The sequence below is a fragment of the Acinonyx jubatus genome, chromosome E4, assembly GCF_027475565.1.
Source record: "Acinonyx jubatus isolate Ajub_Pintada_27869175 chromosome E4, VMU_Ajub_asm_v1.0, whole genome shotgun sequence".
Classification (NCBI taxonomy): Eukaryota; Metazoa; Chordata; class Mammalia; order Carnivora; family Felidae; genus Acinonyx; species Acinonyx jubatus.
In genome coordinates this window covers 32,574,874-32,590,590 of record NC_069395.1, presented here as the reverse complement: position 1 = coordinate 32,590,590, position 15,717 = coordinate 32,574,874, and the positions used below count along the sequence as shown (strand labels likewise).

General features: G+C 33.9%; 1 protein-coding gene across 1 annotated transcript in view; it reads right to left on the bottom strand.

Moving 5' to 3' along the window:
- Positions 1 to 512: 512 nt before the first annotated feature.
- ZBTB41 (zinc finger and BTB domain containing 41) overlaps positions 513 to 15,717 on the bottom strand; it is a 47,254-nt gene continuing 32,049 nt past the window's right edge. Inside the window, exon 11 of the mRNA XM_015079966.3 lies at positions 513 to 5,093. Coding sequence (XP_014935452.1) covers positions 4,438 to 5,093 — 656 coding nt within the window. The 3' untranslated portion in view covers positions 513 to 4,437. The remainder of the gene's footprint in view (positions 5,094 to 15,717) is intronic.

The window sequence follows — 15,717 nt, the reverse complement described above, 5'->3', positions numbered from 1 at the left end:
GTATTTTTAGTCATTTTAAATTTGACACTGAATCTTAGAATTATACAAGTATGACTTTAAAAGTCCTAAGTTTTCCTGAGTTCATCAACTCAAATTATATGTTGGCTGGGATGTTGCTGCTCCTAATGAGAAACCCATCTCGAACCATCACCTCTAATTCAGTTTTAGGCAAACTGAAATGAGAAGCCATTCAATGTAGAGCTGTGTGGATATGGGGAACTGATTATTTTTAAAAAGGAAGGTGGGGGGGGAGGAGAAGACAGAGAGGCAGACACACTACTCATTTTATTTTATTTGTCAGATTCCTCTAATAAGCATCTAGAGACAGGCCCTGGAGTGGCTTCACAGTAACTATAAAGGCCACAAAAGAGTTAAAAAACAAAAAACAAAAATAAATGTTCACACTATTACTTAGTGCCATTTTCCTAATCATAAAGTAATCTAAAAAAAGTATTGCCTGACCAGCAGGCAGCACAAACATAAAACCCACAACAACAACAACAACAACAACAACAACATCAAAATCATTTATTAACCAGTACAATCTAGCCAGCAGAATCAATTTTAAGCAACTACAACACATTGAAAAGGCACAAAGTATTCAATTCAGAAAAGATTGGGTATAAAAAGGACACTGTCGAAGAGCTAAGCTTTAAATCTGACTTTTCATCAACGATATGTTAGAATGATCTGGTAGGAAGAGAACTCAAACTTATAAACAGACCAGTTTAACTGTGTTTTTGTTTGCGATTAAAGACTGAAAAGCAATGAATGATATTTAATTACTTATTAGCCCTTAACAGTTTACAGTCACTCTGCAAAGATGTTTGACACTTTTAAAGTTGACAGAAATTAGTGTACCTATATCATGACCTACAATCACTTAAAAGGAAGTCACTTAATAAAGCACCAGTTTAAAACCCTATTTTTGCTACTCCTTTTCTCCCAGCAAAAACGACTAAATTACTTAAAAGTATGCAAAGATCATTACCTTTACAGTTTGTTGGTTAAATCTTGCTGGCATGAAGAACAAACCCTAACCTTAAATGGTATTTTAGGCTGCAAAAAATAGGTGGGGTTTCTTATAAAAATAACTTCAACTTGTCTTAAAAAAAAATTCTAAGGCAAAATTATTTTAATAGTGTAGTGTAAAAAATAAGCTTATTATTTAGCATTTAATAGTGTCCACTTAAAAGATAACATTCAATTAACTGAACTGAGGAAAACTGAGTATTCTTACTTGTAATTGGTTTGTCAGTATGACTATTCCCAGAGTATTTTCTTCTGTTTTTATTTTTATACATATAAACACAAACACTTAATCTTAGTATTCAAACTAATGATTTTTCTTTTTAAATCCATAATCCTAGGACTTCAACTGTGCTTCTTTGGACAAATATTTATTCAAACAACAAAGAATTTTAATTCTTTTAAACTATTTTAATACCTACTAAAAATCTTTGGTGCATTTAAGGAAAAACTGATTAGGTTAACACATTTCTACACTTGATAAATTATTCAATTTACATATTAAGTGCTAACTGCTATCAGCTAAAAAATTAATTTAAAACAATAAATTATGCTCATAAAATAAAAAATTCTGAATGAGGCTAAACTTAGTTGCAAGATTCAAAAATTTAAGTACAGTTACAGAATTAATGGATTTTAGAGTTAATGGAACACTTGTCCAAATACTCCAAATTAAATATTACAAAAGTTTAACTGAAAAGAGTAGGCCTCATTTCATATTTTTTGTGCCAACTTCAACAACTTATATACATTCAGTTTGCCCAAATCCATGAGGTTTTCACAATTTAAAATGTTCTATATTCTAATTTTGGAAATTAGAGGCAGCAGATTTGTTTGTCCACCCACTGAGATAATTTCTTCACAAGAATTATACTATCTACTTCTCAGACTGTTTAAAATTACATGAGAAAATGTAGTGCCTGGCACACAGTAAGCATTTATTAATGCTAGCTTTCTTTCCCTATTAGTAGCTCTGCCATTTTTAATGCTGAGAGCTTAAGTGAGTCCTTTATCTTAACCTCGGATTCTTTATCTCTAAAATGGGAATACAGCATGTCTTTTCTCTTTCAGATTTGGTTATGAGGTTAAACGAGAGAACTGTGAAAGCATTTTATAAAAGAGTAAACCAGTATTCAAGTTTATCTACAATAATAACTAAATATAGTTCTATTTCACTTTATGTAAGAGATGTATTCCAGAAAAGTTTCGTTCCGTAAACCAACTCCTATGATCAAATTATGTACTTATAGAATTAGGAAATTATTATTAAAAGAATCCTAAATACCTTCAAAAAAGCAAAGTATTCTTTTCAATGTGAAAATGCAACACCCTATTTCTTTCTTGCTACCAAGCATATAATATACCATACACAGACACATATATACCATTGCCTTTTTAGAAGTCCAAACTTTTCTACAATGGTTTATATGTAAGGCAGGGTATACTTTCAGGTATTACTTCATTTCATTATAGTACGTTTTTGAGTTGAAGGTCTTGTTTTCATGAGAGGAATCAAAAAACATAAAGACATATTTTTAAAAGTCAATTTGAAAGACTAACAGACTAATAGTACCTCATACAGTCAAGTTTTATCACATAAGTACCCCAGATATAACATTTTCACACAAAAGTAAAAGTGTTTTGAAAAGAATACATTAATTATATCTACTGGTCCTAGACTAATTACAACCAAACCTTGATAACTGAGGCAAAACTCGGGTTGGTTTTGTTACTTATATGAGCTACTTTGGTTAACTGCCTCAATCTCAACATTTTTTTCTTTTATTTCCACTAATATGATGTGAATGTTCCTGTAAAGTACCTTCATTTCTTAAGTGCTTCAGCAAACAAGTTTCCCCATTAGTAAGTGGTTAAATTTTATTCATTAAAACTTCATTATTTTATTTGTGATTTTTTTCACAAGGGCTGGGCCAGACTTTACAGTTTACACAAAAAAAGTGCTTAAAGCAATTAGGAGTGTAAACAAAACTGAAATAGAAAAATCTTAAAATTGCTATTTTCCAGTAGTTTACATACAAATGACATGCTAATAATAAATCAACCCTGCCTATTCTAATCCTTCAAGCAGCTCCTAGGAAATATCATCCTAGTTTAAGTTTAAATGGACTTGAAAATATGGAAAGTGCACATCTTGAAAGGTATTTTGTAATTTTGACTGACTTTTTCCTCAATTTTTATCAGTGAGGTTTTTGCTCTAACTGCTATTTCCTCTCACCAAGTCCTCAACCTTTGTCTCCTACAAAAATAAAAATCAAGGATAATTACAGGCCTTAGGCTTATTGAAAAGCAAAATAAAGATCTAGATTACATGTAAATCTGTATACAAGTAGTGGTTCCCTTTAATTAAAGTAAACATGGAGTTTAGCTGGACATAAATTTTATAATTTGGCACCTTTCCTAACAGTTACATACGTAATACGTAGGTTCTGTTTCCCAGAATTTCACTTAGCCAAAGTAAATGAGACCAAAAGTAGCTTATAAATTAAATTTCACTGATTAGTTATAATTGCCCCTCCTTTAGTGAAATGAAGATATATGCTATTATGTGCTGTTATTGTTTCTAAATAAATGACAAAATATAAAAGGTGAACTTACCTTGAAAGTTATCTAGTTAAAACGGTCATAATTTGCTTTCAATACCTTTTCAACTTTGTATAATTTAACACCTGCACATATGTTTGCATTTTGTATTCATGGTAACTAAAGCACTGGCAAAAACCAATCCTTTGAATAATTATTTCAATTCTGCGTTTCATTGAATAAGCTAATCTTACATTAAGTTAGCTTTCTGGCTTTGAGTTTATCAAAAGACCAAAGGATTAATAATAACCTGAAATTATGGCCAGATAAAAAAACAACACAAAAATATCCAATATTTCCCTACAAATTTAGATCTAGCTTCAAATTTTTAAAATGCAGAAGAAATGATAATGAATCTTAAGTTAGGATAAGAAGAGTTGCAATTATCAGTGTGTTCTTATAGTCTTTCTGAAAGGCTACATGGTCCTTAAGCTTCTCTGGAAGATGTGGAAGGGAGAAAAGAGGATAAAAACGTCCACTGATGATTAAAAACAAAAACAAAAACAAAACCATAAAGTCAACAGCTAGTAATATTGAAAAGTTTGAGGAACCATTAAAAATTAAGCACTAAGTTATCTTTAAAAATCACAAAAATGTTCATTTCAAATATTATACCTCAAAATGTGTCCAAATATTCGTATGTTCAGTAAACAGAAATACATATTTTTCTTGATTTGAAATGGTTCTGAGGACTTGAGAAACTAGAGAAAATGAAAAAAATAGCAGCCTTACTAATTTAAAAGCCATCAGTCTAGGCTACCATTAGCACATAACAATCAAGAAAGTCTGTGGAATGTTTAGATTTACTCATGAATGATGCTCATTATTAGAAATACTTTGTACAGCAGTAGCATTATCAAGGCCTAGTAGTGTTCCAAGATAAGACTGTTCTCTAGGGTCTAGCATTTGTTCAGGTCGTACTGGATGAACTATATTTGCAGGTTGAGGAGTAAGAGTATATTTTTCCAGAAAAGCTAAATCAGCTGCTCGGGGATAATCAGTTGATTGTGGCTGTGGTGACAAGATCTCATGAGAAGATGGTGGAAGCGTGGTTGTATGACGCACCAGATCACTCTGAGTGTCAGGCATCTGAACTGGAACCAATGTTACTGGAACACACACTTCAGCAGACACATTCTGTAACATAGTCTTGGCTTCTGACTGATAAACTTTGGGCTGGTCCATATATTGTTTTGTTTCTGTTTGAAAGATTTTATCATCAGATGAGTACTCTACTGGCAAGGATACAAGTTTTTCCTCAGAAGTACTTAGAGGATCGTCTGAAGATTTTATGCCATGAACATGGTCAATGTGGTATTTCAGCTTGTCTTTCCGCTTAAATGTTGCATTACAGTGCTGACAGTTGAAAGGTCGGGCATCAGAATGGATAACCAGGTGTTTTGTTAAAGTTTTCTTAATTCTAAAAGATTGATTGCAAATTTGACACTTGTATGGTTTTTCACCTGTATGAACAAAAATGAAATTAAGGTAAAATGCATTCAGTTGGGAAGACAATGATTTAAAGTAGCAAATTTTCCACATGAATACTTACAAGAACTTAACAAAAACAGTGATATTATATGCTATCACAAAATGGAGACAGTACAGTAAGCCAGTAAAGACAATGGGCTCAAACATTAAAAAGATCCAGGTTTGAATTCTAGCTGTACCACTTACCAGCCAAACCTTGAGCAAGATACCCAACTTCTAAGCATAGTTTCTTCACCAGTAATATGCAACAACAATAGTGCCTACCTCAGAGATGGTGAATGGATTGAACAAGAAAACAAACAGTGCTGAGAACTGTAGCTGGCATAAGATAAGTACATGATGGACTCACAGACTATTATTATTGCTTGTTTTTATTCCCACTATAGCCCCTAAAAAAGGTATAAAACAGAAACATCCGATTTCCTCCCACCCAAGAAGGATTAAAATTAAAACAGCAACTCTGATTAAGTGAGTTCTTAGAATCAAACTAAGAAGTAGTGATCCTTAATGTCTGGCCTGAGGTCAATGTAAGGAGAGTTGATCAGGATAAAGAACAAGGAAACCGAACTAGTTTTCAGTCCCTCCTGAGTCAGGTTTCTACGCTGTAGTTTTGTTGTTTTCCTTTTTGTTTTTAATATGAAACATTATAAATTCCTAGGTTAGCCAGTGTGGTGGGCAGAATAATGACCTCCCAAAGAGGAAATCTAGGAAGCTGTAAATATGTTACTTTCCGTAGCAACAGGGACTTTGCAGATTAAAGATCTAGAAATGGGGAGATTAGCTGGATTATCCAGCATGGCCCAATTTAAACACAGGAGTCTTCAAAAGCAGAAGATAACGGAAGAAGAATGCATCAGAGAGATGCAACAAGAGGAGAACTCAACCCCTTCACTGTTGGCTTTGAAAATGGGAAAAGGGGCCAGGACCCAAGAAATGTGGTGGCCTCTAGAAGCTGGGAAAGGCTCTCAGCTTACCACAAGTAATAAAACTAGAACCTGGGTCCTGGTCCTACAGCTCAAAGATGGTTTTATCCTAACCCAACTGAGGAGGAAAGAGATTCTTCTCTAGAACCTCCAGAAAGAAACACAGCCCTACCAACATCTAGATTTTAGCCCATGTCAGATTTCTCACGAACAGAGATCTAAGATCATACACAATTGTATTACTTAAGCCACTAAGGTTATGGTAATTTACTACAGCAGCAAGAGAAAACAAACCCAGACATACAATTGCACAACAAACACAAGGCATATATTTTAAAACTAAATGGAAACATTTTATATTAATTGTTACATGGGTTTGTTGATATCAGTTTTATCTTTCCATTTAAAAGAAAGCCAGTTCTCCTAGAAAATTAAGAGAATTGCACCTTCAAGTTGAGCCACTAATAGCAAACAATTAATTATTCATTAAATATTATTAATTGTTATTTTGTGGCCCACAGGAACTTTCAAATCCCATTACAGAAAATGTATACAGGCTGCGATTCCTGGACTATTACATTTCTACTTGTTTTTGAACTAGTATCATGACTGATGTCACTAAAGAGGAAGTAAAACATGAAGTAAAACATTTATAAAGGGTTAAAATTCTTGAAAAGATAGTATTTGCAACTGTGTGTAGAACACACTGTATCCAACATTTGATTTCACCTGAAATGCCTACAATCAGGGACAATATGAAAAAGGTTATAAAAGAATGTTCTGAAAAAAAAAATTACACTTCTAAAATGCAAGAACTTTCTATAATTCCTGGCATTAAAACCAGTCATGCCAGGAGTGTTCTATAATTAAAAAAAAAAGAAAAAAAAAGAAAGAAACTCTAGCATAGCATTACGAACACCACCACCAAGTACAGAATTTAGTTTTAAAGATAAAAGTATTGGTTTTAAGTATTCTCCTTTGGCACAGTATTAGCCATGATAGTTTCTTAAGCACATTCTTTTTTTTTTTTTTAACGTTTATTTATTTTTTTTGGGACAGAGAGAGACAGAGCATGAATGGGGGAGGGGCAGAGAGAGAGGGAGACACAGAATCGGAAACAGTCTCCAGGCTCTGAGCCATCAGCCCAGAGCCTGACGCGGGGCTCGAACTCACGGACCGCGATATCGTGACCTGGCTGAAGTCGGACGCTCAACCGACTGCGCCACCCAGGTGCCCCTTTCTTAAGCACATTCTTAAAAGTTTTTATAGATGATGTAAAGTCATAGTCAATCAGTTCCAGTGTCCCACAAATACTGTTAGGAAGCTGGGACTCAGGCATATTTCTTTGAGAAGTTTCTATGATCATTTTAAACAAATTTCATTTTCCACAGAAAAAATCAATTTATGTTTATAAGACAAAGATCCACAAAGGAAATGTTGATATTATTATATTTAAAAAGTAAATATGGAGTGCTTATAGATACACAGTGAGAAGGGTCAATACTGTGGACTTAATGAAAAGAGGAATACTTATTGAAGAAACATTCTACAGCAAGGCAAGGCTTTCTGTAGCAAAATTATCTATTTGATAACAATGAACTCAAGTTGGGTGAATCTCAGGATCACAAATCAGAGACCTAAGGAAACAAAGGAAAGGTCTCCTGCAAGATGCACAGAAAGGAGTCTATTTTTTAAGAGTGGAAATAGATAAAACAATGCTCAAAGAAATGTAATCTCTTTCTCAGCTAAAATCATAGTAACCTATGAGTCTTTAGAATTAAAAAATGTCTTCCAATAGATGAGTTATAGTTAGATATTAAAAATTAGTATATGAAAATATAATGAGAACTTGCATTCAAATTTGATGGAGTAGTTTATATCACAACTATGTCTCTTGCTAGTGAAGAGGAAAAGATAAAAGATTTTTTAAAATTCGAAGAATCTACTCTTTGGAGGCACTGAAGCACAAACAAGGCAGCCAGGACATAAGGGGCCAAGATTCTGGAGGCACAGGAAGGTATGGACATGTGTTCTTTCCTCAGTGTACTTTCAGATTTAGTGACAATTAATAAATGAATAAATTCTCTGGGTATGGGGAAAAATAAATAAAATAAATTCCCTGGGTAGGGGAAATAAGAGGTCAAGTGGCAGCCGAGGGCCTGATGGCATTCCACTGGAATGGGAAGATAAAGGCTAGAGTTTGGGACTACCCAGGATTTAAGGGGTCAAGAGCCTGGAAAGGAAAGAACAACAGAGAAATGAACAAAAATACTGACATTTGCCAGCTCTCAAGATGAACATCTGCTGGATAAGACAGCTAGAAACCAGAGGCTGGATACTGAAGGGATGAAAAGATATTTTAGCAAACCCAAGGGTCCTGGGGAGATGAAGATTAGAGTTTAAGTCTCACCACAATAATGATGAACTAGCAGAAAGGTAGATTAGAAATAGATAAGAAGTGACCCATGCCATCTCATTCTATCTGCTTGTGAGAAGAAAATTAAATACATCTGAGAAAGAATACAACTTCAAGAACCTCTACAATTTTTCATTCACAAAATCGAAGGTTCATTTCAAAACGATCAGGCATGTCAAGAAACAGAACCAAATGACCAAATGTTGAGAGATGGGGGGCAAAAAGGTAATAGATAGCCCTAAAGGTGAAGAGAAATTACATAAGACTGAAATATTAAGATGAATATAATTAATATATTCAAGAAAACACAGGAAAAGAGAATTTCACCACAGAATTGGAACTATGGGAAAAAGAAAATTCTGGAACAGATAACTGAATAATTCAGTAGATTGATTTAATAGCATATTAGACACCACAGAAGAAATAATTAGTATAATGGAAAATAGATTAATAGGAATTATCCATGTGGAAGCACAAAGAGAAATAGATTGAAAATATACAAAAAGCATGATATTCATATGTATATATACACACAGACACATATATATATGACAAAGTAACATATCTAACATAAATAAACTGGAATCCTAGAAAGAGGAGAGTTTTGTTCAAGAAGATTTACCCTATACAAAAGAAAAGACATCTCAAGTCACAGACCCAGTAAGTTCTACAAACCTCACAAAATACAAAAAAACCAAAGCAAAAAAACCACACATCTGTGCACACTATAATAAAACTACTAAAAATTAAAGAGAAAAAAGCAACCAATTAAAAAGAGACATTTCATTTAAATGAGCAACAATAAGACTAACAGTATACTTTTCAACAACAAAAGAGGTTCAAGGAGGAAAAAAATCACACATTTACAATGTTGAAAGAAAATTAGCTGCTAATATAAATTATATAGTCAGGAAAAATATTCTCCATAAAGTAAAATAAAAACATTTTCAGACAGTCAAAACCTAAGAGAACCTGGTGCCTGCAGATACGCTCGAAAGGAGTCCGCATATGGAAGGAAAATGATTCCAGGAGGAATAATGTGAATGCAGGAAACAGTAAACAGTAAAGGGCACATATGTGGTTAAAAATAAATAATATGGGTTATTTAAAACAAACCAAAAAATAATGTCTTATGTGGTTTAAAGTATATGTAAAATTAAAATACATACAATGCATAAAAGGTGAGAGGTAAGGGTGTTGTAAGGTTTTTTTGCGTTGTCTAGAAATTGATAAAGAATTAACTTAAGGTAGACTAATAATTTATGGATACACATAGCAATCTTTAGGGTGATTACTAATGAACAATGAAAGAACATACAACTGACAAGCACCGAGGTGAAAATGTGTAATAAAAATCCTTTGTGATTTCAAGGAATTGAAGACAGCATCAAGGAAGAGATGGGACGAATAGCGTGATGATAGATTTAAATCCAAATAAATGAGATATCATGTAAAATTTAAATGACTAAGTATCTCAGTTAAAAGAGATTATCATAATAGATGATAAAATGATGCTCCAAAGACATACATTTAAATACAAGTCCACGGAAGGACTGAAAGTAAAAAGATAGAAAAAACATATATAAACATTATCCAAAAGAGACCTGGTAAATCTTTATCCCAATATAAAGAGGAATATTTTGACCACGGGACAGAAAGATACGACAATCCATACATATCTAATAACACAGCCTCAAAATATATACAGCAAAAAATTAAAGAACTCAAGATGAAAAAGTATAATTTTCAATCAATAGGTTAATAGATTTTAACATAGATCTCTCAGTAACTTATAGAATAAGCACACAAAAAAAATATCAGTAAGAATGTAGAATATTCGAATAATAAAACATATTCTCTGGCAAAAGTAGAATTAAGCTAGACATGAGTAACATACAAATAGAAAATCCTCGAATATTTAGGAATTCAGCAATACAATTCTAAAAAAGCCATAAATGAGAGAATTAATCTGAACAGACATTAGGAAATATTTTTAACTTATTTATAATGGAAACATGAAACATAAAGTGTGGGACTGAAAGCAATGTTTGAAAGGCAACTTAGGACATTAAAATACATAAATAAAAAAAAGAAACGCTAAAATTTATTAAGTTAGGCATCGATATAAAAAAGCTAGGGAAAGACAGCAATTTAACCCAAATAAAATAGAAAAACAAAAAAAGCAGAAATGAAATAAAAAACATTTCTAAACAAATGAAATATCAAAAAATCCTATAGTCATTGAAAAGATACATAATATGATACCTTGAAGTCTGTGGATAGATTTCATATTTTAGATTAAATAGAGTTCTTTAAAAATAAAAAAACAAAACAAAAAATGACAGCTCTGTAACTATTAAAGAATTTTTTTTTTTTTAGTTTTATTTATTTTAAGAGACAGAGTGAGAGCAGGGGAGGGGCAGAGAAAGAGGGAGAGAGAAAATCCCAAGCAGGCTTCATACCATCAGTGTGGAGCCCGATGCGGACTTGATCTCACGAATCATGAGATCATGATCTGAGCTGAAATCAAGAGTCAAACGCTTAACCAACTGAGCCACCCACGCACCCCAAGAATCTCTGACTTAAATCTCTTCATAGAAAATAAGTTCAGAGGGATTTATCAGTGAATTCCTCCAAATACTAATGAGGAAATAATGTCAACTTTACATAAACTCATCCACTTCATTTAAAAAGATGTATTATTTCTCAAATTATTTTTTGATGCCAGCAGAGTCATAATAACGAAACCTGTCAGCGATATTACGAGGGGAAAAAAAGGAGTATGTCTAAACAACATAGCCAAAAAGAAAAAAAGAAACAAAATATAAGCAAATTAAATTCAACTATATAGTAATAGGATAATACACAACCAATCTGTGTTTATTTCAGGAATGTAAGATTTAATATTAAAAAAATCAATGTAATTTGTCACATTAACAAAAGAAAAAGATCTGATCACCTCAATAAATATAGGAAAAAAATCTAACACCTATCCATAACACTGTAAATAAATCAGGAATAGATGGTAATTTCTTTTTTTAACATTTATTTATTTGGGGGAAAGCCTACACAGGGGACAGGCACAGAGAAGGGGACAGTGGATCCAAAGTGGGCTCTGCACTGACAGGCTGACAGCAGTGAGCCCGATGTGGGGCTCAAACTCATGAACCCCAAGATCATGACCTGAGCCAGTCGGACCTTCAACCGACTGAGCCACCCTGGTGCCTGTGGATAGATGGTAATTTGTTTACCTGTTAAACAGTATCTACAAAATAAACAGAAAACATCATATTTAATTATGAAATACTGAAAGCTTTTCCCTGGAGATTGAGAATAAGACAAGGACGTCCACTATCAGTATTTCTATTCATACACCACTGATGATGTCAACCAAAGCAATAAGGCAGAGAGGGAGAGAAAAGGATTTAGAAAGGGAGAAATTAAATTGTCACTATTCACAGATGGCCAGCTTATATCCTTGGAAAATCCAAAGAACTTAAACTATAGCAAAGTCATTGCATAAAAAGTCAATATACCAACTCAACTGCATTTCTATACATCAAAAACAAATACAAATAAATACAATTTATAATTTTGTACAAAAACATCAAACATCTATATATAAATCTCATGAAGATGTTTAAGATATCTGCACTAAAAACTGTAACGTCTTTTTTTTTTTTTTTTTAAGTCGGCTCCACGCTCAATGTGGGGCTTGAAGTCATGACCCCGAGATCAAGAGCTGTATGCTCCGCCGGCTGAGCCAGCCAGGTACCCCCCAAAACTACAATATCAAGAAAAGTAAAAGGACTTAAGTTAGGGTAGGGATTGTTCATGGACTGATGATTCAATATAATAGAGATAATCAATTAGGAAAAAATTGACTATGTATTCACTGACATTCCAATAAAATTCCCAGCAGATTTTTATGTTTAGAAATTAATAAGTTGTTTCAAAATCTATCTAAAAACATAAAGGAAAAAGAATAACAAAGACACCAAAACAGAACAAAGTTGGGTAAGTTACATCACCAGATATCAAAAGCCATAACAATTTAAGTGGTACAGCAACAATGGAGCAAGGATATACAGACAGTGCAGTATAAAGAACAGAGCCCAGAGACAAACCACACACACAGCTTCATTTAATTTAAAACAAATATGCCAATGAAATGCTATCAAGAATGGATAATCTTTCCAATAAATGGTTCTTGGGTATAGAAAGCCACATGTAAAAAGAAAAAAATAAATAAAAGGAAAACAAGTGAAAAAAGAACTTTGATCTTTACCTAACAACCTAAGAAGAAACAAGTAAATTAGAGAAGGTTCATAATCTAAATATGTAAGTTAAAATAGAAGGCAACAGAAATATTAACGACCTTGGAATAGGCAAAAGTTTCTTAAAGAGGATATAGCAAGAACCTAACTAGAGGGAAAAAAAAAAACCAAAAACCAAAAACCAAAAACAACCTGATATGTGACTTTCATAAAACTCAGAAACTTCAGTCACTGAAAGACACCATTACTAGAGCTCAGAGGCAAGTCACAGAGCGTAATATATCTGAAATTTAGATATCCAACAATGGACTCATCTCCAGAATATAGCTAGAACTCTTATAATAAATCAATTAGAAAAAGACAGGAGCGCCTGGATGGCTCAGTCAGTTAAATGTCCGACTTTGTCTCAGGTCATGATCTCACAGTTTGTGAGTTCAAGCCCTGTGTCGGGCTCTGTGCTGACAGCTCAGAGACTGGAGCCTGCTTCAGATTCTGTAACTCCCTCTCTCTCTGCTCCTTCCCTGCTCACGCTCTGTGTCTCTCTCTCAAAAATAAACAAACATGAAAAAAAAAAAGACAGACAATCCAGTTTAAGAAAATCAGCAAGATAATTAATCAGGTGCTCCATGAAAGAGGATATTCAAATGACCAATAAGTATATGGGAAGGTGCTCAATATCATTACTTACCACAAAGATGCAAATTAAATTAAAGCCACATTGAGATAGTGCTACATATTCATCAGAATAACTTTTAAAAAAGGCAGTATCAAGTGTTGGTGAAAACCTGGAGCAACTGGAATTCTCATAAGCCATATACTTACTGGTAGGACTGCAAATTGGCACAATTACCTTGGAAAACTATTTGGTAATGTCTACTAAGTAGAACATACGCATCCTATCGGCTAACAATCCCATGGCCGGGCATATACACAAGAGAAATAAATGCATTTTGTATGAAAAATCATGAACAGGAATTTCCAAAGCAGCTTTATTCATAATAGATCCAAGTAAATACAAACCAAATGTCCATTAAAGTTCAAGGGATAAATAAATTGTGTGGTATATTCATATGAAAATGAAAAGAAACAAACCACTTCCATGGATGAATCTCATGGACATCATACTGAGTGAAATAAACCAGACAAAAAAGAGTATATACTATATGATTCCATTCATATGAAGTTCAAACAGGCAAAACTAATTAGTGGTGATATAAGTCACAATAATGATTATTTTGCAAGGAGGTTACTCCTTGCAGCCAGAGAGGATACTTCTGCAATTCTGGTACTGTCCTATATACCAATCTGAGTGGTGGTTACGTGGATGTATTCATTTAGAAAAATTCATTGAGCAGTTCATTAAATTTTGGATACTTTACATACAGCGTAAACAATTCTGCCAAGTCTAGGGGCACCTGGGTGGCTCAGTCGGTTGGCTCAGGTCCTGATCTCACGGTTCATGGGCTCAAGCCCCGCGTTGGGCTTTGTGCTGACAGCTGGAGTCTGGAGCCTGCTTCAGATTCTGTATCCCCCCCACCTCTGTCCCTCCCATGTTCACACTCTCTCTCTCAAAAATGAACATTAAAAAAAAAAATTCTGCCAACTCTAAAGTCAAGTCCTAAATTTACCAGCCTTAATGCCTGTTTAAAATAAATGCACTACATTTCAACAAGACTACTGCTGAAGAACAGATGTTATCACTACTCTGAGAATTACAACAAACAAAACACATAATGGATAAGAATAAGCCCTTTACAGAAGAAAATCTTACATCTGTATTCCAACCAATTTCTCTAATTCATTCAACAAATATTTATTAAGCATCTACTATTTGCAAGTTTGGGAATAGGCACTAATCATATCTACTCATTTGAACCAATTAAGTGTACTGACCTGTCGAAAACTGGAACCAATCCATTAGTTACACCTTGTCTAGAGAAAGAATATACTAATACAAAAATGTCTACATGGAGTCTAGTTAAGGGGATTTGAAAAATAAGAATTTAGCAATTTAGATAATGTACTAAAGGCATCCCGGCTAGGGAAAAATAATCTGGGGAGCAAAATTATTCTGGTCCCAAAAGAGATACCCATCTTTACATGGGTAAAGATGACTCAGTATTCCTCACCATTTCCTTGAGAAACTATTCCATAAAGTTACTACCTTAATCTAGAACTACATTTAGCAGTTTTTCTAATCAACAAACTTAGCAACTCTACTTCCCTGATTAGAGACAAAGGATACCTTGGCTAGTACACTCTTCATTTTCTACAGGGTGAAAAATAAGCTGACATTCTGGTGAATCTATTTCCAATGGTAATTATGAAGAACTCCTAAGAATACTTATAATCTTTGTGTACAGATGTAAAAATGATTTTCTGGACCTATAAATCTCAGGAATGGACTTGGGAACATGGCAACCAGTTCATGGAAGAGCCACACTGTGAAGTCCTGTCTGGGTAGCCTTCTGATCATTTTAGATTAAGAGCTGGCAAACTACAGCCCAAAAGCCAAACACAGCCTCTTGCCTGTTTCTGCAAATAAAATTTTATTGGAATGCGGTCATGTTAATTTGAACCTACATGGCTATAGTTGCTTCCATGCAACAAAAGCACAGTTGAGTGGTTATGAGAGAGACTGTCTGGCCTACAAAGCCTTAAATATTTATTATCTAGCCCTCTACCAAAAAAGTTTGCTGACCTCTGCTTTAGGTGATTTCTCATTCTCATTTCATAACTGCCATAATCTTCGTCTTATTCTATAATAGAGCTCATACTCTATTTAAAAGGTGAAAATCCCAAGCAGTCTTCATACTATTTTTGAAAGAGAGACAGCACGAGCGGAGTAGGGGCAGAGAGACAGAGGCAGACACAGACTCCGAAACAGGCTCCAGGCTGTGAGCTGTCAGCACAGAGCCCGACGAGGGACGCGGGGCTCAAACTCACAAAACTGACATCATGACCTGAGGCGAAGTTGACG